General features: G+C 47.2%; 1 protein-coding gene across 2 annotated transcripts in view; it reads right to left on the reverse strand.

The window, feature by feature from the left end:
* The window catches only part of ELAC2 (elaC ribonuclease Z 2), a 397,407-nt gene that overhangs the window by 197,628 nt on the left and 171,835 nt on the right, over positions 1–27,944 (reverse strand). For both annotated transcript variants that reach the window (XM_078654722.1, XM_078654723.1), the window contains 4 exons: positions 16,146–16,284; positions 15,973–16,058; positions 14,524–14,642; positions 312–408 (listed from right to left, as the gene is read on the reverse strand). In XM_078654722.1, the coding sequence (XP_078510848.1) occupies positions 312–408; positions 14,524–14,642; positions 15,973–16,058; positions 16,146–16,284 (441 nt within the window). The remainder of the gene's footprint in view (positions 1–311; positions 409–14,523; positions 14,643–15,972; positions 16,059–16,145; positions 16,285–27,944) is intronic.

A 27,944-nucleotide genomic window follows, 5' to 3' on the forward strand; every position in this document is an offset into this window, starting at 1 on the left:
AAATTTAAATGAACAAAAAAAAGGTCCAGTGAATTGGTGCACAGTCCGAAGTATTCATAAAGACTGAATACTTCGAAGATCCTACAACAGAAAACATGTTTCTAGAGTCAAAGGAAGGTAAAGAAAAGTAAGGCATAGAAAGCTTCAGCATAAGAATCTCATCGAAAAATTACCCACTTGTCCTCCTTAATAATACACTGCAGTATTAAAATGAGGAAGACATAAGTTGTCCTAGGACAATTCGATACTTCCATCATAACCCGAACACAAGCAGATGTAGATTAAGAGAAAACTACTTAAGTATTTCCTACCTGATATTTATAAGAGTGGAACTAACATTCCTAATTTTCATTGGGATTGCTGATCCGGTTCCTAAGAAAACAGTCTCTGGATACTGGTCATACTTTCCTGAAACATGAAGGAAATATATTCATCCAACTTGAAAGAAAAACGGAACTGAAAAATAAATACTTACAATGCCCGTAAATCTAGCTGAAGAAAGTTTCTTTTGTGTAATTGATGACCTTAGGCATGAAATTAGAAAAATACATGCACACTGCCACTCATATTTGAACTTATGTATCCATGTATTCATCCACTTACTAATTCTCCGCAGTTAAACACACACACACACAGTCAGAAACACATGCGAGATAAGTCAAAAGAAAGCATGCTGCCATCTAAACTCGGGGGCAACATATGCTTGCAATAACAAAACTAGACATAGCAGCAGTTGTATGTCTTGCAAAGGTATTGTAAATGGTTTATTGTTGTTTTAAAGTTAAAGCACAACTACCACATTTAGAACGAATATGTTGGACACCTTGGAAGGGTTAAAAAGGAAAACGCTACTTACCAGTATGCATTTGTTCTTGGCATGTAGAGCTGCAGATTCTCACACTTAGCATTAGATCAACATCTGGTGTTGGGCTCGGATGATTGCATGTTGTTATCGCCTTGGAAGTCTTTGTGGTCACGAGACAGGTGACTCCTCCTTTGGACGATAGTGCGCATGGGCATCGACTCCATCCTTAGATTGTTTTTCGCCATGATGGGAAATGATGGAGTTAGTAAAAGAAAAAAAGATGTCCATGTGTGTATATCTAATTAAGATAGAACTGGTACAGATACAGGTCCCGGGGAGGCGGGTGGGCGTGTGAGAATATGCAGCTCTACATGCCAAAAACAGATGCATACTGGTAAGTAGCATTTTCCGTTCGAGGCATATGAGCTGCAGTTCTCACACTTAGCATAGACTATACAGCAGTGTCTCCCCTAGCGGTGGTCCCCTGTATCTGTTGCAGTAGTTTGAAAGAGTTTTGAGGACAGCTTGGCCTACAGCAGCTTGCTGCTTGGCTTGCACATCAACACAATAGTGTTTAGTGAAGGTGTGTGGTGTAGACCATGTTGCTGCCTTACATAGGTCTTTTAGGGGAATGTTCCCTAAGAAAGCCATAGAGGCTCCTAGCTTGCTTGTGGAGAGCGCTCTAGAAGGAGTTGTTAATGTTAGTTTTGCTTTTTAATAGCATATTTGGATACATTTTACAATCCAACTTGCAATACCAACTTTAGAGATGGGATTGCCTTTATGTGGTGGAGAGAAAGCTACAAACAATTGTTTTGTTTTGCAAAAGGATTTAGTTGTGTCAATGTAATAAAGAAGGGCTCTTTTCACGTCTAGTGTATGTAGAGCTTTTTCTGTCACAGAGTCTGGGTTTTGAAAAAACACTGGCAACTCCATTGATTGAATAAGTTGAAATGGAGTGAGGACTTTAGGAAGGAATTTTGGATTTGTTTTGAGGACCACTTTGTTACGATGTAATTGTAAAAATGGTTCCTGTATAGTGAAAGCGTTATTCTCACTTACTCTTCTAAGAGAGGTAATGGCAACTAGGAAAGCTGTTTTCCATGTGAGGAACTGTAGTTCACATTTGTGTAAAGGTTCAAATGGGGGTCCCATGAGCCTGGTAAAAACAATATTTAGGTTCCACACTGGAGAGGGTGGTAACCTAGGAGGAATGTTTCTTTTTAATCCTTCCATAAATGCTTTAATTGCAAGGATTCTAAATAGTGACAAATGTCTGTTTTGTAATTACGCAGCAAGTGCTTCAAGATGTAAACGTACAGATAAGTATGCTAGATTACATCTTTGTAAGTGCAGTAGATAGCAAATGATATTCTGGATGGAAGCATCCAGTGGGTCAATATGATTATCGGTGCAGTAAATGGCAAACATTTTCTATTTTGCAGCATAGAAAGCTCTAGTAGTGGGTCGTCTGGCTACTTTAATGATGTTCATACAGTCTGGAGGCAGGTTAAGGTAACCAAACTAAGACTTCTGGAGCCAGATCACCAGATTCCGTTGACTTGGACCTGGATGTGGGATCTCTCCATGGTTCTGCGTTAACAGGGATGGGGACAGGCACAGTCTTTGGTGTGTAACTAGTAGGAGTTCTAGCAGCGTTGTGAACCACGGTTGGCGTGCCCATGTGGGAGCTACTAAGATTAGTTTGAGAGTGTTGTCGGAGCTTGCGTACCACTAGTGGGATTAGTGGGAGTGGCGGAAAAGCATACGCAAATCTGCCTGACCAGTTCATCCATATCGCATTGCCCTTGGACAACGGGTGTGGAAACCTGGCGGCGGAGGTTGGGCATTTTGCGTTTTCGTGTGTGGCGAACAGATCTAGGTCTGGTTGACCCCACTTGTGGAAAAATGGTAGAAGAACTTGTGGATGTAGTTCCTATTCGTGAATCTGTTGTGTCTGTCGACTTAACAGATCTGCTATCTGATTGTGAACTCCTGGAAGGTGTTCGGCTAGTAGATATATTTTTTGTGTTCTGGCCCATCTCCAAATGTTTTGTGCAAGCTGGGACAGTTGCGGAGAATGTGCGCCTCCTTGTTTTTGTATGTAGTACATGACTGTCATGATGTCTGCCCGGATCAAGACAGCTTTGTTCTGCACATGTACTTGGAAGGATTTTAGTGCTAGGAATATCGCTAGCAGCTCCAGGTGATTGATGTGGAACACTTTTTATTGAGTGGTTCATCTTCCCTGGGTTGTATGGTCTAGGAGATGGGATCCCCATCCTGTGAGAGATGCGTCTGTTGTAAGTACTATCTGAGGAACAGGTTCGAGGAGCGGCCGCCCTTTGGACAAGTTTTTGGAGTTCAACCACTGCAGAGAGCGATGTGTGCGGCTGTCCACCAACACCAGATCCATAAGTTGTCCTTGAGCATGATTCCACTGATGTGCTAGACATTCTTGTAATGGACGCATTTGAAGTCTTGCATATGGTACAATAAAAATGCAAGATGCCATCATGCCTATGAGTTGCATGAACACTCTGGCTGGGAGAGTGTTGGTCTCGAAATTTTCTGACTAAGGCTTCAATGCTCGCTATCCTGGTTAGACTGGGATAAGCTAGAGCTGTGGAGGTGTTTATTGTAGCCCCACGATATTGGTGTATATGAGAGGGCTAGAGATGCGACTTGGAGTAGTTGATCGTGAACCCCAAGTTGTGTAATGTTTGAATTGTTTGAGGAGTGTGTTGAACACACTGATTGAATGATCTGGCTTTTATCAGCCAGTCGTCTAGATATGGAAAGACATGGATTTGTTGTCTTCTGAGATGTGCTGCTACTACTGCAAGGCACTTTGTGAGCACTCTCGGTGCAGCTGTCACCCCGAATGGAAGGACTTCGAACTGATAGTGTTGTCCGTATAGTACAAACCTTACATACTTCCTGTGAGAATGATATATGGGAATGTGGAAGTAGGCGTCCTTGAGATCTAGTGTGGTAAGGAAATCGCCTTGTTGTAACAGTGGAAGCACTTGTTGTAAAGTGATCATGTGAAAATGATCTGAGTGTATATATATATATATATAGGTTAAGGGGCCGGAGATCGAGAATTGGTCTTCATGTCCCGTCTTTCTTGGTTATTAGGAAATACAGTGAGTAAACCCCTGTTCCCTGATGTTGTAAGGGAACTATTTCTATTGCTTCTTTTTGAAGCAATGAGATAACCTCTTGTTTTATGTTCTGTGGACATGGGACGCTGTATGGGTGGTATGTGAGGAGGGGTAGCTGTAAGTTCTAGGCAGTGAATATACTGGATAATTGGTCTCACCCACTTGTCTGTTGTGATGGAATTCCAGACAGGTAGGAACTGTGCTACCTCCCCCTGACAGGAGTGGAATGTTGTGGGGGGAGGGGAAGGAAGTCACTGTTTTGTGATGGGAGAGGTATGATTGGTGTTGTTACCTCAACCTCTTCCTTTATTGCTGTTTCCTGTGTATCCGCCTCTAAAATATCCTCTGCTGGGGGGATGTTTGTGTATTGGCTTTAAAGGAAGAGGAGTTGTCTGCCTCCATTTGTTTAGAGGCTCCTCTGTAAAAGGAGTGTTGAAATGAGCCTCGTGTTTGTGGGGGACTGTAAAGCTCCCATAGATTTGTCAGTCTCAGTGTCTTTCTTCATCATTTCTAGTGCAGTGTCCATAGACGGCCCAAAAAGCTGTTGTTGGTTAAATGGCCGATTAGGGATAGTAGTCTGGACCACTGTTCCCTCTAGGCCGCGCGCGCGCACCTTCCCGGACGTCAGCGCGCACCACCTAGCGTGGAGCGCGCACACAGGCCGTCGCAAGAGATTTGCGCCGCCCGCCGCTTTTACAAAGCGAGCGGCGCGAACATGACATGAGGCACTTTTAACAGTGGTGACGGCGGTGCAGGCGTGAGGAGTTGCAGGTAAGGATCGGGAGGCGGGGGGCGGGAGGAGTGTGTAGGAGATTGTTCAACATTACCTGCTAGTTGAGAACTATATGATGGTGAGTCTTGCATAGGTGAAATGTGCATTAGTGGCTGGGGATTGCTAATTCCTAGCACTAATTTTGGAAGACTGCTGCCTGGCCATGAAGAGTCCTTTATAGGGATGTTTTATGTCGGAGCAAAAATGTCTTCCTCTTCGGACAAATTCCGCCAGCTCCTCCTCTACCAGCATCAGCTCCTCCTCCTTCAGCGCCTTACTACACAGCCTGGGTGGGAGACGTGGGTGGGAAGAATCGTCTCCTCTTTCTCTGCTGTTCTTCAGAGACCTTCGGAATGAGCGGGAAAGTCACTTCAATTAAAATCCACGGCGTTAGGGTTGTCTTTTGGAATGCAGGCTTTTCTACCCTTTTTTGCTATTTAAAGGTCCTTCAGTTCTAGGCACAGCAGACACAAAAAACGCGTGGGACACAGGACAGAAAGGCACAAAAAACAAGTGAGACACAGAACAGAAAGGCACAAAAAACGAGTGAGACACCGAACAGAAAGGCACAAAGTATTGTAAGCGCTGTACCTAGGACAATGCATTATAGCACTGCTGCACTTACAACACTGCTCGCATGTGTGCATGCACTGGTGCATATAGGTCATTTACTGCAGGAAGAGAGTGAATACTGTCGCTATTTCGTGTGATGATAAACAATTCCCATTTATGCTTCTGAACACCTACAGATTGAATAGTTGCCCTGGTTATGCATGGTAGGCTCCTCCTCAGAGTCCAGCTACCTGCAGTGAAACTGACTAATCAGATATGTGTGCCCACCAAAATCCTTTTCCAACTCCTGCCTCACTCACAAATAACCCTCAGTTTTAACTATGTGAGTTTGATCATTTGTGTTCGTGAACATTAGAGCTACATTTATAAAGACTGTATTAGCCGGTTTATTGAACAAATAACTTTCTTCAAAACCTGTCGGGGTTTAAAGAGAAATCATTTTACAGTGAGATTTGAGAGTCCTTTCAATCAGTTTTTTTAGGAAGGTAAGTTGTAAATGTGCCTCTTAAAGCACCATTATTACTAACAACAGTTTGATTTAATGAGAGGCAGAAAGGCACTAAAAACGATTGAGCCACAGGACAGAAAGGCACAAAAAAAACGAGTGGGGCAGAGGCCAGAAGGGCAGAAAAAACGAGTGAGACACAGGACAGAAGGGCACAAAAAACGAGTGAGATACAGGGCATAAAGGCACAAAAAACTAGTGGGGCACAGGACAGAAAGGCACAAAAAAACGAGTGGGGCAGAAGGGCACCAAAAACGAGTTGGACACAGGACATAAAGGCACAACAAGCATTGGAAATGCAATAGGTCTCGCATTAGAAAAGTTGGAGCTATTTGTCTTGTAAATGACAAATATTTTATTTATGTGTTGGTTTTTAAAATAGCTAAATGGATAGCTTTGTCATTTACAATGCCAATAGTTATAACTTTCGCGAATGTGACACCTATAGCATTTGGAATGCAACATGTTTTGTATTTACGTGACTTAGATGGCAGCTCTGGTCGTTAGGCCACATCTCTAGAGAGCACGAGAGTGCAGCAGGGGAGAGAAGCACAGAGAGGGAGCAGAGAGTGCAGCAAGGAAGAGAAGCACGGAGAGGGAGCCCAAGAGTGAAGCAAGGGTGAGATGCACGGACAGGGAGCCTGAGAGTGCAGCAGGGGACAGAAGCATGGAGAGGGAGACAGAGTGTATCAGGGGCGAGAAGTACGGACAGGGAGCCCAAGAGCGAAGCAAGAGAGAGAAGCAGGAGAGGGAGTCTGAGATTATAGAAAGGGAGAGAGTTGAGCATAGAAAGGGAGAAGATGAGTTTGGGAGAGAGGCATGAGAGGTGGAAGGCAGAGCAATGGAGATAGACCTGGGAAAGGAGTAACCATGGGGGAGATGAAGATGAGAGCAACAGGGAAAAACTAGTGGTGTTGACTAATGCCGAAATGGTATAAATGATGCTGTGTTAGTGCTCATTGACAATCGTGTGTACCTTGAGGAGAGATGGGAGAGGGGAGGAGAAAGAAGGGAGATTGAGGAAAGAGGGGAGAAAGGGAGGAGAGTGTGGGGATAGAGGGTAGAGGAGAGAGAAGGACGAGTGTGGTGGGAGATGGTAGAGGGGAGGGGAGAGTGCTTATCCAATTTTGCAAACCGCCCTTAAGACCCTTATTGTGGCGCTGTATGTATGAAAATGCACTATCTTTTCACTTTTTAAAGTACAATTTTGGAGTGCCATTTGGCGCCGCAGACACGCGTGGTTTGGTTCCTGGCGCACATAGCCATGGTTGCAGCGCACAGAGACCCTCCATTGCCGCACACAGAGGAAAAAAATTAGAGGGAACATTGGTCTGGACCTCTTGTTTAAAACCAGAGATGCGTAGCCAATCAGGTGGGTCATTTGGGTCTCTAAAAGGGTCTTCTGGGTCACCCCATACTGGTATTTATTGCTCGAGAGACAGTGTCTGCTGCATCAAGTGCACATTTGATTATTCATTTGAGATTAGCTTACCCTCTTGTATTAGATAATTTTCTTGTGTCTTATATTGGTCAGACAAATGCTGTAGTAGTGTTTCTCACTGGTCGTAATGGGCTCTGTCATATCTTGCGAGCAGTGCTTGTGTGTTAGCTATGGACCAGATATTGCCTGCTTGGGCAGCTATTCTTTTACCTGAAGCGTCTAGCAGTTTCGACTCTTTATAAGGAGGTGGCGCTTCTCCTGATGTTTGGGAGTTAGTGCGCTTTCTAGCATTGGAAACAACCAGAGAATCTGAGGGCAGCTGTCCCTTAATGTAGGCAGGATTTGCAGGGGCAGGCCTATACTTCTTTTCTATTCTGGGGTTTAGAATACTGGCACGCATAGGATCTTTAAACAGTTCAGGGGCATGCTTAATGACTCCTTTAATCATGGGTAATATTTGTACTGACTTTGGAACTGTTCAAAAGTATCTAATAAAAAATCCTCTTCTGCCTCATCTGAGTGCATTGCGACACCATGATAGATGGCAGCTCTATTAATTAAGTGTCCAAAACCAATATTATCTTCTGGAGGAGAATGTTTTGAGGGGTATGTGTGTGGATCTGGGGTGTCCGGTATGTCTTGTGGATCAGGGTACTCCCAATCAGGTGGGTCATTTGGGTCTCTAAAAGGGTCTTCTGGGTCACCCCATACTCCTGTGTCATCATCATCATCATTGTTGTTGTTGTGAGGAGGTGTATGAGGTAGAGAAAAATGAGGTGGAGAATTTTGAGGTGTAGTAAATGTTTAGGGAGAGGAGGTGGGTTAGAAGGAAGTATAGGAGAAGAAGGGTGCATAGGCGATGTGGCAGAGTCTTTCTTCACAGGCACTGGAGGAACAGGTGCTGTGTCTAACGTTCTCTTTCTATATGGTGCAGTGATAACATGTCCTGTCTCTGGATCAATATAGATTTTTTACTGGATAAGATCAGGATGAAAAAGCTCCTCTTCTGGGGGAACCGCTTTCGGCGCCGATTTTTTCGGTTCAGAACGGGGTTGTTGTTCGTTTTTGTCATTAGCCTTAGGAGGCGTGATAGAGTCCTTTGGCATAGGTTTTGGCTCTGATGATCTTGGTTTCTGAGCCAAAGCTGTTTTTTTCGGTATGGAAGCGTCCGAAGCCGACTGGTCTACGGGCTTGGGAGTTTTCGGGCCAGATTTATCTTTTGAAGTCGACTGTGTAGGAAGTGGTTTCGGAGCTGGGCCTTCTTTCGGTTTTGGTGCCGACGGCGCTGGTGGGATCGGTCCCAAGCTACCGGACGGCTTTTGGATTTTCTTCGGAGCCGGGCTCGAGGGCAGGGCTCCTGAAGTATGCTTTTGGTTGCGACTGGGCCCAGCAGGCGGAGTGTTGACCATTGCCTTAGATTTTGGTGGGTGGGTTGGGGTAGGGTAGGGGCAGTAGTACTCACTCGTTGACCCGGAGTGATGGAGTCATCTGCCTCGGATACGCATTCAAGATCTTCGGAATCTCCTTCTGGGACATCTGGGCCTTCGTTAAAGATGTCCACTGGTTCCGGAGCTGATCTCTGCAGGATGTGTCGACAGGCCCTTCGATCACGAATGGTCTTCTTCGATCTAAAGGATGCGCAGGCTGGACAGCTGGACTCATCCTGTTCAGGTGATAAGCACAGGTTACAGACCTTGTGATGGTCACTGTGCAGGAACTTTGCTCCACACTGGGGGCATTTATTGAATCGTGTCCTTTCCATGAGCTGTAGGCCTCACGGCATGGAAAGGCCCAACGGCCCGCGTCGACTAACGGAATCGAGCTGATGAAGTAGAGTCAAGGGTGGAGATGTTTAAAAGTTAATCCGAAGATTCAAGTAAGTTTTTTCGCGTCAAACTAGTTAGAAAGTAGATTTCAAACAGGAGCGGAAAATTTACATCCGAACCCAGTGGCGGAAAAAAACAATCTAAGGATGTAGTCGATGCCCGTGCGCACTATTGTCCAAAGGAGGAGTCACCTATCTCGTGACTACAAAGACTTCTTCCAAGACGACAACAACATGCAATCATGCGAGCCCAACACCAGATGGCGATCTAATAGCCCAACACCAGATGGCGATCAAATGCTAAGTGTAAGAACTGCAGCTCATATGCCTCGAACACAATGATATGCTATAGACAGCAGCATTCCTTAATGGTCACCTGGTTTACATTAAGTGGCCTTGTGAGATGTGGCATACTGCTTATCAAATTAACAGGCAACCTGCTAGCACTTGTGAGAAAGTGCCTCTTTTGACATGGTTAGCCCCCACTTTTGGCTGGTACTGGATGTGGTTTTGATTGTAGTGCACAAGGTCCCTGCTAAACAGGTCCTCTGTGCACGTGCTTCACTATATATGTTCCACAATTGGCTCTTCTGACCCCTGTAAGCCCCTAGTAAACGGTACCATTGTACATAGAGTATTGGGACTGAAGTGGGTCCTCTTACCTAGGCCCTGCAGACTGCCACTGCAGCATACATGCCCTAGTGCAGACAAAACAAAGTCGACATAGCACACTGCCTGTGTGCCATGCCAACTAGCACGGCCTAAAGTATAGGTAGTCACCCCTTTAGAAAGCCATACAGCCCTACGGCAGGGTGCACTACACCACAGGTGTGGGCATATGTGCATGAGCAGATATACTCCTACAATGTTTCTATTCATAGATATTGTAAGTGCCAGGGAAGCCATAGAGAGTACATGGGTTGGAAATGACACCTCTAGTTTCCCAGCACCATGATGTCTTCTGTGAACCCAAGAGTGTTTGGTACCAAACTACTCCTCTCAAACCCACACTGATGCCAGTGCTGGATTTTTGAAAACATGGATCCAGAGGGCCACCACAAAGGTGCCCTCTGGGAACCAACTGACCCTGGTGTGGCCACAGACTGGCCTTAGGCAGCCTGCCACCAACAGATATGTTTCTGGAGCCTCTGCTCTCGGGGACCAGAGGTGTTGCACCTCCTCCCCTTGATGGGAACAGTGCTCAAGAGGGAAGCTTCAAAGTCCTGCTGCCTTTGTAATGTGATCCCCACCCGCTGCTGCTAGCAGCAGATGGCAGCCCCCGGTTTACAATCTCACTTTGAACGGGAAAACCTAGGAAGAATAGGAAGTGTACCCACCTCTGCCAACTCCACCTCTAAGGAAGGGGAGGCGAGGAGAAGTACATCTTTCATTATTTGCGATAAATTAGCCATGTTCATCAATCATTTATCTATTCATGTTCTTAGCCCTACATAAAAGTCACCCATTGTTTCATTTTTGTTTTCATCCACTCACACTACCACACACATTTGTCTGTCAATAAAGAAATGATGGATTTGACAAGGATTGCTTTATTTAAGTACAATTATTGTGAACTAAACGCCATGTGTACTCTAGTTCTGGTTGTATTTGTTAATACGTTAGTTCGTCCTTGCACAAGGAGGTTTACAGACACACAAACACACACACACACACACCATTGTAATGCTATTAAAGTGTTTGAGATAACCGGTGAATTTATGGTGTTTGTTTTTCTCTGACAACAGCACAAATGGGATGGTGGGCACTAACTTTAAACTTCAGAGTGGAGTTTTGTGTTTGAGAGTGCAGGGTTACACCAATCTACATGAATTTTTCAGTGTGGCTTGACTTAACTGAACGTGAGCAGAAAAATAAATAAACTGTTTTCAGGTCTCGACAGAGAGAGGGGCTCTACCACATTCTTGTAACCCCGAGTACAGTATTTAATTGGGCCTTATTTGTGTATTTCCACCATAAAGACTGCCTGTTTTGCACATTTTGGCTTGTGGAAAAGTTTATACATGACACAGAAGGTCTGCATTGGTTATCGTGGCAAGCCAATGATCATGGATATGGGCCTGTTTAGTATGAGCGTGGGGAGCGACCTTTGACCCTGCTCGCAGGCAGGTCGCTCCCCACGCCGCCACACAGCCGCCTCGCCGCTCCTGTATACCTGCTGCCGCCATTTCCTGCACCCTCATTCCCGCCGCTGCGTCCCTCTGTTCCCCATTGGACACCCCGCTCCCGCCTCCCAGCTGCTCCTCCCTCCCTTCTCTTAAGGGGGCTGCGCAGTGGCGTAGGAGCGACCTTTGACCCTGCTCGCAGGCAGGTCGCTCCCCACGCCAAACACCTTTGATGCATACTCCTCAACACCCGCTCCGCACACAAACATGCCGACGAGCTCTGGGACCTGCTAGACACCTCTGCCCCAGACGTGGCCTTCCTGACCGAGACCTGGTCAAACGACTACAAGATCACCCGCAGGGATCGCGCCAACGGAATCAGAGGAGGAATAGCCATCATCCACAAGTCCGCCCTCAAGGTCGCCACCCACGCAGACGACACCCTTAACACCGCCAAACACCTGCACTTCCGGATCCACACTGACCCCACCACCACCCTCAGAGGAACACTCATCTACAGACCACCCGGCCCCCGAGCACAATTCAGTGACTCCATCGCCAGCACCCATGCACTTGCCTCCAGAGACTACATCCTCCTCGGGGTCCTGAATTTCCACCTCGAGAACAACAACGACGCCAACTCCGCCACCCTGATCAACAACCTCGCCAACCTCGGCCTCAGACAACTCGTCACCACACCCACCCACCCACGCCGCTGGCCACACACTGGACCCCATCTTCTCCACAGGCACCCACGTCGCCTTCGACCACACCACCGAACTCCACTGGACCGACCACCGCTGCATCCACTTCACCTTCAACAAACCAATCACCGCACCAAACAGCTGCCTCGTCGCTGCTGGAGCAAAGTCACCGGAGACCAGCTGATGAACACCCTCGCCCAGAACCCAACCACCAACCCCACCAACCCAAACGACGCAGCCCTCAACCTCAGACAGAGGATCGACGACTGCGCCAACACCCTCGCCCCACTCAAGAAACCGTCCAACAACCATGCCAGCAAGAGAGCCACCTGGTTCATCGACGAGCAGCAGACCTCCAAACGCGTCTGTGGGAAACTGGAGAAGATATGGCTTGACGAACGCACTCTGGACAACCGCGCAGCCCACAAGGATGCCACTCGCAGACACCACCACCTCATCAGATTAGCGAAGAGATCCTCCTTCAAAGACCGCCTGGATAACAACGCACACGACAGCAAAGAGTTCAGCATCGTAAAAGAACTCTCCAATCCCAGCGCCAACGACATACCGCCCTCACAAGAACTGTGCAACTCACTAGCCATCTTCTTCCACCGCAAGATCGCCGACATCCATGACCGCTTCAACACCATGACCGCCCCGATTACGCCAGACCCCACCCGCCCTGGTAACACCACCAGCGCCAACCGCCTGACCTCCTGGTCCAACGTCAACGACGACGAGAGACACAAGGTCATGTACTCCATCCACTCAGGATCTCCGTCAGACCCGTGCCCACACCACGTCTTCAACAAAGCAGACGCTGCCATCGCACTCCAACTACGGAAGGTCATCAACATCTCCTTCGAAACAGCAACATTCCCGGAAAGCTGGAAACACGCCAAAATCAACGCCCTCCTCAAGAAGCCCAAGGCGGACCCGAAGGACCTCAAGAACTTCCGGCCCATCTCCCTGCTCCCGTTCACGGCGAAGGTTGTCGAGAAAATCGTCAACATGCAACTGGCCCGCCACCTGGAAGACAACAACATCTTGGACCCGTCCCAGTCCGGGTTCAGACGAAACCACAGCACAGAGACAGCCCTCATCGCCGCCACAGACTACATCAGGCGCCAACTAGACAACGGCAACCATCAGCCCTCATCCTCCTGACCTGTCAGCCACCTTCAACACGGTCTGCCATTACACTCTAAAGACACGCCTCCTAGAAGCCGGAATCCAAGAGAAGGCCCTTGACTGGACCACGTCCTTCCTCTCCGGCAGAACCCAGAGCGTCCGCCTCCCGCCCTCCGATGCGAGGCCACCGACATCATCTGCGGCGTCCCCCAGGGCTCATCCCTTAGCCTGACGCTGTTCAACATCTACATGGCCCCCCTCGCACAAGTGGCCTGCCAACACAAACTCAACATCATCTCCTACGCCGACGACACCCAGCTCATCCTCTCCCTCACCAAGGACCCGCACACCGCCAAAAACCAACCTCCACGAGGGAATGAAGGCCATCGCCAACTGGATGCAGAACAGCTGTCTGAAGCTGAAATCGGACAAGACGGAGGTACTCATTCTCGGACCCACCCCCTCAGTCTGGGACGGCTCCTGGTGGCCGACCACACTGGGAACAGCACCGACACCCACCAACCATGCACACAACCTAGGATTCGTCCTCGACTCCTCCCTCTCCATGTCCATGTCTAAACAGGTCAACGCTGTCTCCTCCTCCTGCTACAAAACCCTTGCATGCTCTGCAGGATCTACAAGTGGATTCCGACCGAAAGAAGAACGGTGACACAGGCCCTCGTCAGCAGCAGACTGTACTACGGCAACACACTCTACGCAGGAATCCCAGCCAAACACCTACGACGTCTACAACGCATCCAAAACGTCTCCGCCCGACTGATCGTCAACGTCCACCGCCGCAGTCACATCACCCCCCTCCTGAGAGACCTACACCAGCTCCCCGTCGACAAGAGGATCACCTTCAAGCTCCTCACCCACGCACACAAAGCACTCCACAACGCCGGACCAGCCTACCTGAACAGCAGACTCAACTTCTACACCCTGACCCACCAGCTTCGCCCCGCCAGCCTCGTCCTCGCCGATGTTCCCCGCATCCAACGAACAACCTCCGGCGGCAGATCATTCTCCTACCTCGCCGCCAAGACCTGGAACACCCTCCCTACCCACCTACGTCAGACCTAAGACATACTCGCCTACTGAAGACTCCTCAAGACCGGGCTCTTCGAGCAGTAGCGGCACTCCCTACCCCTCAGCGCCTTGAGACCCTCACGGGTAAGCAGCGCGCTTTACAAATGTTCTGATTGATTGATTGATTGATTATGAAATGTTTTTATAAAAGCACTAGGCCCGACATATTTATTGTGAAAATCATATATTAAAGCAGTTTGGTATTTAAATGTGGATTATTATTACACTACATTAAATCTTAGAGATCAGTATTTTGTGAGCTGAAGCTCTGAAACCTTGGAAATTTGGGGAAGGACTCATAATAAAATTACACTATGGTACGAGCTAACTCCTTAGTGGTCTTCAAAGCAATAATGTCAGGATTAGAAAACATATGAAAGTTACCAACCTTTCACCACAGGAAGAGCTTCCAGGCTCTGGTGACATTCCTTCACTCTTTCCTCAAAATGGGGTATTTCCATTGCTTCCTTTATAAAATCAGCAGAACTAGAGCTGATAACAGCATCTCTTAAAATAAAAAGATTTGCGTCACAGTTATACACAGCTGACGAGGTGGTGTTTAATGTATATTATTTACAATGACCAGTGTTTGCCTATGAAATGTGACCATATATAAGGAAGCATATGCAGCGTAATTAACAAAAAGCATGATGCAATATTCTGAACCCAGCCTTCGATGACAAGTGAGTGTACAGTGTGTGATCTTCAGCAGCATATGCTGCACATTTGACATGCTGGCAAAGGAATCTTATTTCCAATTACTGGCTACATACATTTCATAAAAGCACATACTGGATTATTAGATTTCTTTTTACTATACTTAGGAATGCTTTAAATTATGTTCAAATATCTTGGGACCAATTAATTACATAAGAACACTTCATATTACATGTATATCGGTGTTAGGCTCAAAGATGCAAAAAATACTTAACGGTGTCACTTTATATGTGACGGTCAGAAACCTCTTTAACATGCCTTAAGTACACTAACATAATTTTCCCTCTGTGGCTGAATGTCGTGCGACTGGCATGCTCAGAAAGCAAAGAAAATTATTGGGAGGCTAGCACCAAACAAGAATATGGTTAATCAAAATACACTTGGTTTGACTGGGTGGTGTAAAATAGGGGCTGCTTTTTATACCATAATACTCTAAATGCCATACTCCTCATCGGGCCCGGAATCTACCCAAGAACAGGGTTCAAATCAACAAATAGGTAAAAGATTTAGCTACCAAATTACTTAATAAGTATTATCTTGCAGCATCACTGTTTTATCCCTGAAATATAGCCAGTAAGTTATTCTTCCAACTTTACTCCTCCTTAGTTAGGAAGTTTAAAAAAAAGTTTTCAAAACTGATGCATGGGGTGAACGTGTTATGGTGGACTGCAGAGTCCCTACACCCATAATGGATTTGCAATCACTAATCCAAGGACAATAGTGCACCATGTACTACCTTATTCTTAAAACAGATTTTTAGGGATGCCCGGTCAGAAGTCCTTATTTTCAGTCTATCTAATTTCACAAACTGAACCAATGACTAAGCAATAATTCAGTGAACTATTTATGCTACACGATCACTTAAGATAACTCCTACCATATTCTTTATAATTGAAGTAACTGCTTGATATGACAGATTCACGTATTGAAAATGTTGCATAGCAATGCTACTACTTGGCTATCTATACATCTTATTCTGCTAAAATCCACATTAAAGGTACATTTGTATTACACAATTACAAGCATGGCAGCATAAACAATAACTAGATCTCACTGGAAGATTAACCAATATCAGGGTTAAACTATGTGGCCATCTGAGTAAACTTGTAATGACACAAACCTTTGCCACTCACGTTTCGGCCTCAGTTGATACTTAAGAAGACATTCCCCTCGGACACTAGGCACACTTAGGGACACATGTTCTTCCTGAAAATGTAAAGAAAGAGCTACATTCAAACTCTACCCTTAATGTGGCTATAGAGAGACCATGCCTGAACAGACCCATTTACCTACCTTTTTCTGGTTTCTACTTAGCTGAGGGAAAATTTCTGGGTGAATTAAATTCAACTGGGTTTGAATTTTGTCACTACGGAGGTTATGTACTGTGGAAGAATTTTCATTAAGAATCAGGTGTTCCGTTGTTGGTCCAAACCTTGAAAAAGAAATTAGAAATACATGTTTACAGCAAATGAACGACACATGCACCTTAATGTCCTTACAATAGTTACAACAACAATAACTGCTTCTTTACTTTCACAAATGTACTTCCAAACTATGTAAGACTCATGTAACTAGGATCTCTTTGCACTCACACTTGCTTGTCATAAATCTTAATCATTAAAAGGCTGTGAATAGCCATTGCTGCACCAACTCAAAAACAATTACATTTCCAGAGCTAGAAAACAGCTATTGGGATAGCGCTGTCTGATCTGGTTTAACTTCTTGTGCATTGTCCTGTGAGTCAAGCATTAGGGTACCCAAACCACTTCAATCATCACTATTCATAAGAGATTCCTGGTTTGAGAGCTAGGGCAAAAGATCTGGGGAGTCTTCAAAACTGCACAACTAAAATTCAAACGCTGACAGAGTACGTATCTTAAATCTATCGCAATGAAAACTAATAATGTTTGTGCTACCAACTAAGGAACAATATTTTCCATACATCTAGAGTTACATGACTTGTCTTTGCTTCTGCCACAACAAGCTAAATCTCCAAGCAATTTACGTGGTGATTGACATATTATTTGAAAGTTTGAACAATTCATACCCACATGCTATGGAGAGATATTGTATATTCAAGACATTAAGAGGGCTTCTGGATTGCAGTTTTAGAATGCCTCCCCAAAACTACTACAATACTGTTAGAAATGGGGGTCTCTAGTTGGCAATGGTTTGCACCTTTGCCTAAATAGGGACCCTTGCTTCTAGTCAGGGTAAGGGGGATACACTTCTAAAATAAGCCCTGCTCACCACCTTGGTAGCTTGGCACGAGCAGATAGGCTGATCTCGGAAGCAGTGTGTAAAGCATTTGGGAACACACAGTAATACACTAAAAACACTACAAATGGACACCACACCAGTTTAGAAAAATAAGGAATCTTTATCTAAACCAAAACAAGACCAAACAACAAAAATCCACAATACAGTTATCTGAATACCCACAAAAATAGGTTTTTTAATTTTAAGTCTCTAGCAACAAATAACTCCACCTGGAGTTATTGTGACGTCGTGACAGATAGAAATCACAAAGTACGGCGCCACCCGCATGGTGCGCGGCGTCTGGCGCGGAGTCAAACAGACTCACAAAGAACAGTACCTTGGAAATGATGAACATAAAGACGTCACACGGCTCGGGCAGAGATGCTTCGTCGGTGGCGTCTGTTCCTTACGACCCCAGGAGAGGTGAAGCCTCTGTTCCTTACTGCAGTGCAGGGGAGGTGAGACGTCCGTTCCTTACTGGATCAGGGAGGTGACATCACCGCAGCGGCGAGGAGTCTGGTCCTTACGACGGTGCGGTGTCGATGGATTCGGGAGTCACCCATGTAGAGTATCGGCTCCGCGTTGATGAAGCACCGGCTTCGGAGTTGATGTTGCGCGGCGTCACCAGGCTTCGGGCCTTCCACGCAAGTCAGGGCGGTGCGTCGTGCTCTTCACGAGCGGTGCCCAGGGCTTCGATGCAGGTTACGGCATTGCCCGCCTGCGTCAGTGTTACAATTTCCTTCTGTGCTAGCTGAAATAGCAGTTACAGATGCAGAAAGATAGAGGAAATGAAGTCTTTGGGTCCCCAGAGACTTCAGAACAGAAGGCAAGCTCAGGTTCAAGTCCCTGGAGATCTTCTTCCTGAAGTAGATGACAAAGCAAACAGCAAAGTCCTTTTTCTCCTTTTCCTTGTCAGCAAGTAGCCACTTCAGGTCAACCCCAGCGAGCAAACAGCACAAAAGGTTTCTCTTGGATTTCCAGAAGTGATCTAAAAGTCTGTGGTCTGGGACCCACTTTTTATACACACAAATCCTTTGCTCTCTGAAGGCAGAGAGTGTCTGTACCCAGCCAAAACCAGTTCTGTCCTCACAGGTGCAGCTTCCCGGCAGGAGGTGGAGACAGCATTGTTGAAGGCAGACCAGGCCCATTCAGGTGAAAAGGAAATCTCCTCCCCTTACTCTAAATGCAGCCCAGGTCCATTCAGCCTAGCCCTGACTCAGACGTTTGGAGCCACAGCCCCTGTCATCCAAAAGCCAGACTTGCAATACACAAACCTAGCAAAGGCATACTGGATGGTTAGGCAAGAAAATACCAACAAACTGAATTGGCAGTAATTCACTAACTATCAGGACATGCCACACACACACACCTGGGCATGTCCTATCTTTTACATACACTGCAACCTGCCCACAGGGGTACCTTGGGCCCACCTTAGGTGTGGCTAACATGTAGAAAAGGGAAGGTTTAGGAACTGGCAAATGTGTGCACTTGCCTAGTCTACATAGCAGTCCCAGACTGCACACAGGCTCTGCAATGGCAGGCCAGAGTTACATTTACATTTAACAGGGTGCTTCTGTACACTATACAAGGGTCTGACAAGTAAATCAAAGATGCCAATTATGGAATCACTAATCCACAGCAACAATTTACAATGGGAGCACTTGCACTTTGGCACTGAACAGCAGTGGCAAAGTGCCCAAAGCATCTAGATGAGCAAAACAGAGTCCAACACACAGCAAAAACAGAGGAGGCAAAAGCAAAGAATGGAAGGGAGACCCAATCCAATGGTGCCAGGTCTAACACGTGTCCCCTCCAGCTGAAATGTGTGGAGAACTACCCACCCTCCCTCAGGCGGAAAAATCTGGACAGACCATCAGCATTGGCTTGTTCTGTACCGGGGGGCGGAGGGGGTGTTCTACCTTGAAGTCCATCCCCTGTAGGGAAATGGACCATCTCAATAGCTTTGGATGCTCACCCCTCATCTGCATCAACCATCTGAGGGACCCGTGGTCTGTCTGAACCCGAATGTGAGTCCCAAACAAGTATGGTCTCAGCTTCTTCAGTGCCCAGACCCCAGCAAATGCCTCATGCTCAATCGCACTCCACCTCTGTTCCTGTGGAAGTAACCTCCTACTAATGAAGGCTACAGGTTGGTCTAGGGCCTCCTCATTTAGCTGTGAGAACAACGCTCCCACACCATGCTCTGAAGCACCTGTCTGCACAATGAATTCCCTTGAGAAGTTGGGCACCTAAAGCACAGGCGCCATGCCATGCACATGGCAGGTTTCAGGGCATCGAAAGCCTTCTGGAAGGTGTCAGTCCAGTTCACCTTCCTGGGCTGCTTCCTGGAAGTCAGCTCTGTCAAGGGGACAACAATGGAGCCGTAATCCTTGACGAATATCCTGTAATACTGCATAAGTCCTAAAAAGGTTTTCACCCTTTTCTGGGTTTGCAGAGGTGGAGTGGTCCCAAGCCAGAATGGTATAAATCTTGGGCTGTAGGGGCGCCACCTGGCTGCTCTCCACCTGGTGTCCCAGGTACACCACGGAACCCTGCCTGATCTGGCACTTACTCGCCTTGTTCGGGAGACCTAGCCTTCATAGAGCCTTCAACACTTCAGAGAGGTGGTGCAGATGTTCTTCCCAAGTGGCACTGAACACTGCAATGCCATCCAGGCTGTCGGCACTGAAATCTTCCAGTCAAGCCAACACCTGGTTGACAAATCTCTGAAAGGTGGTAGGGGCATTCTTCAACACAAAGGGCATCACCTAGAATTGGTAGTCCCCCTCTGGTGTTGAGAATGCGGACCTCTCCTTTGCCCCATCAGTTAAAATCAAACGTACTGAGGTACCGTGCAGCTCCCAACCGACCGATGAGCTCATCAGCTCTGGGGATGGGGTGCGCGTCAGTCCTGGTGACCAAATTGAGCCCTCGGCAGTCCACACAGAACCGGAGTTCTGGGGTGGCACCGGGTGCGACAGCCTTTGGGACCAAGACCACTGGGCAGGCCCAAGGGCTGTTTGAGGGCTCAATCACCCCTAGCTCCAACATCTTGGAGACCTCCTCCTTGATGCAAGTCTTGACCCCGTCAGTCACTCTGTAAATGTTGTGCTTCACAGGAAGACTGTCCACAGTGTCAACATCATGGACACACCACAGAGTGACACCAGGGGTCAGGGAGAACAGAGCAGCAAACTGTCCCAACAGTTGGCGACAGTCACTCTGCTGTTCAGGAGTCAGGGCGGAGGAGAGTGATACACCGTCCATTTACCCATCATGATCCTTTGCAGACAGGAGGTCAGGAAGAGGCTCAGTCTCCTCTTCCATTCCAGCATCTGTTGCTAGGAGCATGCCCACTTCGGACCTCTCCAAGTGGGGCTTCAGGCGGTTCACATGCAGGACCCGCAAAGGGTTCCTAGGAGACTGCAAGTCCACAAAGTAGGGGACGTTACTCTTGCGCTCCACCACCTCAAATGGTCCGGTCCACTTATCATGGAGCGCACAAAGATCCACTGGGGTAATGACCCATTCTTTTTGTCCAGGCTGAAACTTTCAAAGAGGCGCTCTGATCATACCACTGTTTCATCTCCTCCTGGCTGGCTTCAAGATTAGCCTGAGCGAGTTGTCTTAAGCGCTTTCTGAAGGCCAGTATGTAGCTATATACATCCTTGGGAGGTTTACTGGGAAGCTTTCTCCCAGCCCTCTTTCACCAGACTCAGAGGTCCTCTTACAGGATGGCCGTACAGCAGCTCAAAGGGACTGAACCCTAAGGAATTCTGGAACACCTCTCTGTAAGCAAACAAAGGCATGGTAAGAGGACGTCCCACTTACGCATTATGGGTTCACCAAGACCCATAATCATGCCCTTCAGGGTCCGGCTGAATTTCTCACCCAGCTCATTACCTTGGGGGTGGTAAGGAGTGGCGAACTTGTATGCAACACCGCACTCCTGCCACAGGGACTTCATATACTTAGATATGAAGTTGGTACCCCGGCCGGACACCACGTCTCTGGGGAAGTCCACACAGAAGAAAATTCCCATCAACGCAAGACCCACCACGGGGGCAGTCACAGTCCGGAGAGGGATGGCTTCCGGGTATCACCAAGACCAGGACAAACCTGTTGTCCATGGCTGTCTTGGGATCCAGAGGACCCCCAATGTCAATACCCACCCTCTCAAAGGGGGTGCTGACCACAGGGAAAGGATGGAGAGGAGCCTTGCACTTCCTCCCACTCTTGCCACTTGCCTGGCAAATCCTACAATGAGTGTCAGAACTCTTCCGCATTTCGGGCCAGTAAATGTGGGTGACAAGCCTTTCAAAGGTCGTCTTGCCCCAAATGTCCTGCCAAAGGTACATCATGAGCCAGACCCAGTAGCAAGGCTCTGAAGTGCTGGGGTACCACCAGCACGTGGGCTGACCCAGGCTCAGCAACCTTAGGCTCGCTATACAGGAGACCATTCTCCCACTATTATCCAATGTGATCCAGACTGATCACCTGCTGCCTGGTTCGCAGCCTGCTGCTGCGAACCAACAAGAGAACTGCACTTATGCTCCTAGCAGAATTCTTCCCTGGAGGGGCCTCCTTCATGCTGCCAATTGGGTCATCTCAGGCAGCTCCCCCAGTTCAGCCACTTGTAGGCTCTAGGGCATCCCCCTCAAGGTCTGCCTCCTCCTGGACCGTGGGAACTTCAGGGCGGTTTTCCATGCCCCCTGCCTCTTCTCTTTACGGCAGGCACCTGGGCCACTCTTTCAGGCTCCAGGTCCTCTTGAATGCCCTTACCGGCTGCCATAGACCAAGTGGTCACACACGCCCCCTCAGGCAGACCCAACATCTCTAAATAAGACCTCCGCTCGACCTTCGCCCAAAGTGACCTCTCCAAATCATTGCCTAACAGACAGCCAACAGGCATGGCTGGCCTCACAGCTACTTGCAAGGTATCTGAGACTCCCCCTCCTCCCCCCACACTCAAAAGGGAACCTGTGCCACTTTGCAGAGGCACTCTGAATTGTCAGTAGCAGCTACTGGGTAGTATGCGTTTGGGGACCACCTGCTCTTCAGACACCAGCCGACAATTGGCAACTGTCACACTGGCTACAGTGTCTCCCAGAGCCTCCACACTATGGCAATTGAACTGAACTGTTTAGTGTTATCAGGCAGATGAGATCTTGGGATTATCTCACTGTCTCCTAAAGGGACAAGGGACTTCTTTGCGGGACCACACCCACCTTGGGCACCCGTCTCCTACCCCAGGGTTACATTAGCCATCTGCTGAGGCGGTGCACCAGTGGTTAACCAGTGTTAACATTTTTGGGACACTTAGGATCCCATTGGAAGTGACCCACCTGACTGCAACCAAAACATGTCTTGAGATCCCTTTGAACAGGTTTACCTGTCGGGACCCATGGTTTCTTCTCAGTGGGAGGCTGGGAACCCTTACCTTGGTTCCCTTGGGGATTACTTAGGGGCCCTTTCTGGAACTCCTTGTGTTTACCCTAATCCCACCCACTCTTCTGCTGGGGACCCTGCCCACCCTTGGCGACTCTTCCACAAACCCTTTGTGGACCCTGGTACTGACCCAGCGGTCCGCCTCCACTACAAGCTTCCTGGGGTCAGATAGCTCACTGTCAATCAAATGATGGCGTAGCTCTGGAAAACAACTACCAGACATGTGCTCTCATGCAACAAAGTCATAGAGCCCCTGCAAGTCATTCACCTGACTACCCTTCACCCTGCCATATAATGCTCTGCAAAAGTAGGATACATACTCAACCCAAGTGCTGGACTGCAGCATCTTACAGTTCCTAACCCTTGGTCTGTATAGCTCTGGGGTTAACCGATACCTCCTTACTAAGTCTTCCTTCATGGGGGCATAAGACATCTGATCCTCAGTGGGCAATGTTTGCAATACATCCCTCCCCTCCTGGATAAAGCGGCCCCACAACCCCGCTCCCCAAATCACTCTTAGGGATTCTGTAGGACTTCATTGCTACTTTATAAGCTTTGCACCACTGACCAATGTATCCCTGCTTTGTGAAATCCTTCATAACATCCTTGGGAATCTATACCTTTCATTCCCCAGGCACTGATAGTGTGCTGCCACCAGAGGGACTGATCTCTAAAATCTTTGCTTTCAGAGCCAACTCCCTCAACCCTCTCTCGTGCTCCAAGAGCATATTTTTCTCCTCCAGGGGTAATTTCTCTCTGCAATGCCATCTCCTTATCCTCCTTCCCCAGCTTGCGCTTCATGAGCTTCAACTCATGCATGCTGTTTTTCCCCCGGTCCTCCAGCTCTTCGGGAGACAGGACCCTTTGAGACACACTGCTGCCTTTCCTGGGAGTCACCCCATCTCCAGTAAGGCCCACTATCCCTTCCTGCTGTTCGTCTAAATTCTCCCCCTCTACCATAGGCTCCTCGGTCTGCCCATTGGCCTTCTTTGCTACCAACCAGGCCCTCAGCGCCTTTTGGAACTCCTCCTTTCGGGTGAGGCCTCTCACGGAGATTTTCCGTTTTTTGCAGATGGTTTTAAGTTGTGGCACAGTGTAGGTATCAAACCTCTCCTCTTCAATTTCCAAATCTACAGATGCTGGTTTACTCATGCTAAGAATTGGCAGTTCTTCAGATGCAAGAGAAAAAAAAAATAGTCCCAGGAAAAGAACTCTACCAAATGTATGTGGTTGCGTGGTGGTCTGCACTATACCAGTAGTGTACACCAATCACTGTATGCAAGTCACAAATGCAAGTCCAGATCCTCACCGCTGAGCACCAAAGTTAGAAATGGGGGAATACACTTCTAAAATAACCCCTGCTCGCCCCCTTGGTAGATTGGCACGAGCAGACAGGCTTATCTCAGAGGCAGTGTGTAAAGCATTGTAAACACATACAGTAATACAGTGAAAACATTACAAATGGACACCACGCCAGTTTAGAAAAATAAAAAATCTTTACCTAAACCAAAACAAGACCAAACAACAAAAATCCACAATACAGTTATCAAAATATCCACAAAAATAGGTTATTCTCAATTCAATTCTTTATTTATTTGTCCTTCCGAAGACAGGTCATAAAAGATACATACATTAACAAACATCATTTAAAATCAGACATCCCAACAAATTCAAACTAATTTTCCATTTAAAAAGGATACGACAGCAAGCAAAAACAGTGATATTGCTAGGAACTAAATTGACAGTGCAAAACGATGGAGTTCAGAAATAGCAGCAAATATTATCCAATAGTGCAAAATGACTGAATCCATGAATAGCAGCAAGTATTATCCAATAATACATAAACATTAAAATTAATCCTATATTGGAGTTAGCAGCAGTAAACATTTTAGCAGCAATACAAATACAATACATACAAAAAGTGGTAAAACACATTGATATTAAAACAGCATGCTCCTTCTCTTTGCTAAGTTACACTTCAAGAAACTCCCAACGGCAAAACAGACATTGCGATCATTGAGTTGCTGCAGAAAGTACAAAGCCACTTTGCACTTGGAAAATGTGTGTCTGCGCAAAAGAGGTATTACAAATTTCCTGGTAAATGGAAGATCCAACTGACAAAATGTAAAATGGTTTGACTCGAATGTTCATCACAGGGGCAAATGGTAATAGATTCAGAAGAATACTGGCCCAGGGGGAAGCATATCAACCAGCGAAGAGACCCCAGCCTAAATCTCGTCAATAAATCTCTTTGTGCACATTATTTACGTATAAAAGACACGGGGTAATATAGGGAGGTACTTGTATGAGGTAATAATCCCCGACGATGGGTTTGGCTACTTCAAACAATTCCCTAGACAATTCTTTGTGTTTTCGGAAGCTCTCCAAAACCCTCTGTCGGTCCCCTTTACCAATTGAATCTGGTTGCTCCAACAAAGAGGAGTAACCAAGTTCTGTAAAACAAGTTTTGATATATTGGAGCCAGAGGATACAGAGGCCACAAGTGCAGCTTAAACAGTCTCTAATAATTGCCAGATTAAGATCAGCCTCTTAATTTGTCCAGATATAAATACTGCACCTTTAGCTATCTGGTGTTCTAGTATCTTGGACGTAAATCGAGTCCTAACTCCAGATGGAGGGAGAAATGTGGCGAGGAAGTGGGAACTCTTAAAACTCTACAACAAAATCTGTTCTCCTCTAACTTCATAGCAAGTACGTCCCTGCATCCCCAAATGCCCATAGCCTATGTTAAAATCTGAATATATTTACGCTTATAAATCTCTAGGATTGGGGCTATGGGCTTTTTACCTATGGACATTGCAAGTGAATAAGTAGTACAAACTGCACGTGTGAATCATGTTATTCTGTTATTTATGCAGGTATGCCACGTACAGTCTTCATCAAATTCCAGACCTAAATATGGGAAGGAACTAACCTTTTGAAGATTTCTCATCTATATTCAGACTGCAGGACTTAGTGTTTTTGAGGCCACAAATCATAACAAAAGATTTATTATAATTTGGCTCCAGCCCAAAGTACTTCATAAAGTTGACATAGCTGGCAATTAGTTTTTGTTAGCCCCATTGCCAAAAGGGCTGCGTCCACATAAAGGAGCGCTGGCACAGCCTTTTTCTCATTTGCCGAACGTCCGCCCCAAATGTAACTAAAGTATTCTGCGAATTGTTAGTGTAAAGAAGGAATAAGATTGGGGCAAGAACAAAACCTTGGCGCAACCCGCGCTTAATGCTAAACTGCTCTGAGCATTCACCAGCATTACCATACCTCACTGAGGCAGAAAGATAGTGATAGAGAAGCCTCAGAAAAGACACCAGACCCGCATCGACTCCCATATTTACTCAAATGTCCCAGAGCTTGGAGCGTGAGACAGTCAAAAGCGCTGGTCAAATCCATAAATGCTAAATGAGTAGAAGGGCCATTCGCATATTTATATTTAGCCAAGATGAGGTGAAGATTAAGGCACGGATCAAATGGATGTCGAACAGCCGCCTGAAACTGAACTCGGACAAGACTGAAGTCCTCATCCTGGGATCCTCACCCTCCGCCTGGGACAACTCCTGGTGGCCCCCCGCCCTGGGCAGCGCACCCAAACCAACAGACCACGCACGCAACCTGGGCTTCATCCTGGACTCCTCCCTCTCCATGACCAGACAAGTCAACGCCGTCTCCTCGTCGTGCTTCAACATCCTGCGCATGCTACGTAAGATCTTCCGATGGATACCCACCGAGACCAGGAAGACGGTCACCCAGGCCCTCGTCACCAGCCGTCTGGACTACAGCAACTCCCTCTACGCCGGAACCACCGCCAAACTCCAGAAGAGACTCCAGCGGATCCAGAACACCTCAGCTCGACTCATCCTGGACATCCCCCGCCGCAGCCACATCTCCGGACACCTGAGAGACCTGCACTGGCTCCCGGTCAACAAGAGAATCACCTTCCGGCTCCTCACCCACGCACACAAAGCCCTACACAACCAAGGCCCAGGATACCTCAACAGCCGCCTCAACTTCTACGCTCCCAAACGCCAGCTTCGATCGACCAGCCACGCCCTCGCCGCCGTCCCCCGCATCCGAAGAGCCACCACAGGAGGAAGGTCCTTCTCCTACCTGGCCGCCAAGACTCGGAACTCCCTTCCGACCCATCTCCGCCTGACCCAAGACCACCTCGCCTTCAGGAAGCAGCTCAAGACCTGGCTGTTCGAACAGTAGCGGACCGCCCCCCCCTCCACCCCCCCCCCAGCGCCTTGAGACCCTCCGGGTGAGTAGTGCGCTATACAAATGCTTTGATTGATTGATTGATTGTACCTAGACCTTTTCTAAACCCGCACTGGGTGGGAGCCAAGATATGATTGGCATTTATCGAGTCCAGTAGGCGGTCTAGCACAGTTCTTCCGATCACTGTGGCAAAGAAGTCCAAAAGAGATATTGGTCGGTAGCATTTAGGATCATGCACATTACCTTTTTTAAAAACAGGCACTATAACAGATGAACGCAAGGAGTTTGGGACTATCTCGCTGCAAACTGAGTTGAAAACCATGGTGAGTATCAGGGAGCAGAATACTGGGTCTTCCTTAAACAAATCCAAAGGGATTCCATCTGGGCCCGGTGCCTTCTCACCTTTACTATTGACAATTGCTTTCCGGACTTCCCCTTCATTAAAAACAATATTTTGGCATGTTAAATTCAGCTGTATTGGGGCATCCTCTGCAGCAAAGTCAGCAGAGTAGAGAACAGCGTAATGTGTCACCCAAGTCTCAGGAGGTATATGGACAGTTACTTTATCGGCTGGTAGGGTGGGAGATAGAACTGACAGTACAGCCTTCCAAAAGGCCTGAGGATCTTTTGTAAGACAGCAGCCCACCGCTAAATCCCACTTCTCCTCCTTCAATGCTAGCTTTTTTTTGTGGCAAGCTTATACAGCTTCCTGCTTTCCCTGATCATAGTCTGGTCTCAGGGATTTTGTTTTAGAGCCCTGCGTAGGGTGTTAGTAGCCTCTCTGCAGGCCAGATCAAACCAGCAATGAGCCTGATTACTATACTGGGTAATGGGTTTGGAATGTAAGTGTTTGACTTTATCTAACAGAGCTGCAAAACCTTGTAAAATACGAGTTGGCTCATGTGGTATGCAATTGCAGCTAAACACCAGAGCAGAACTAATCGGAATTACATGTGACATATTGCTATTCATATTCGCTGTACGCCATACAACCCTACGCCCAGCATCTTTGGTGGATAATGCCTAGATGGATAAAGGCTTAGGCTTCTGTCCCCTATAAGGCAACGCTATCTTTGCAGAGATAGGATTGTGATCACTATATGGCTGGATAAGAACCTTGCTGTCCTTAATGAGGGGAAAAATGCTCCAGGA

The sequence above is a fragment of the Lissotriton helveticus genome, chromosome 7, assembly GCF_964261635.1.
Source record: "Lissotriton helveticus chromosome 7, aLisHel1.1, whole genome shotgun sequence".
NCBI lineage: Eukaryota > Metazoa > Chordata > Amphibia > Caudata > Salamandridae > Lissotriton > Lissotriton helveticus.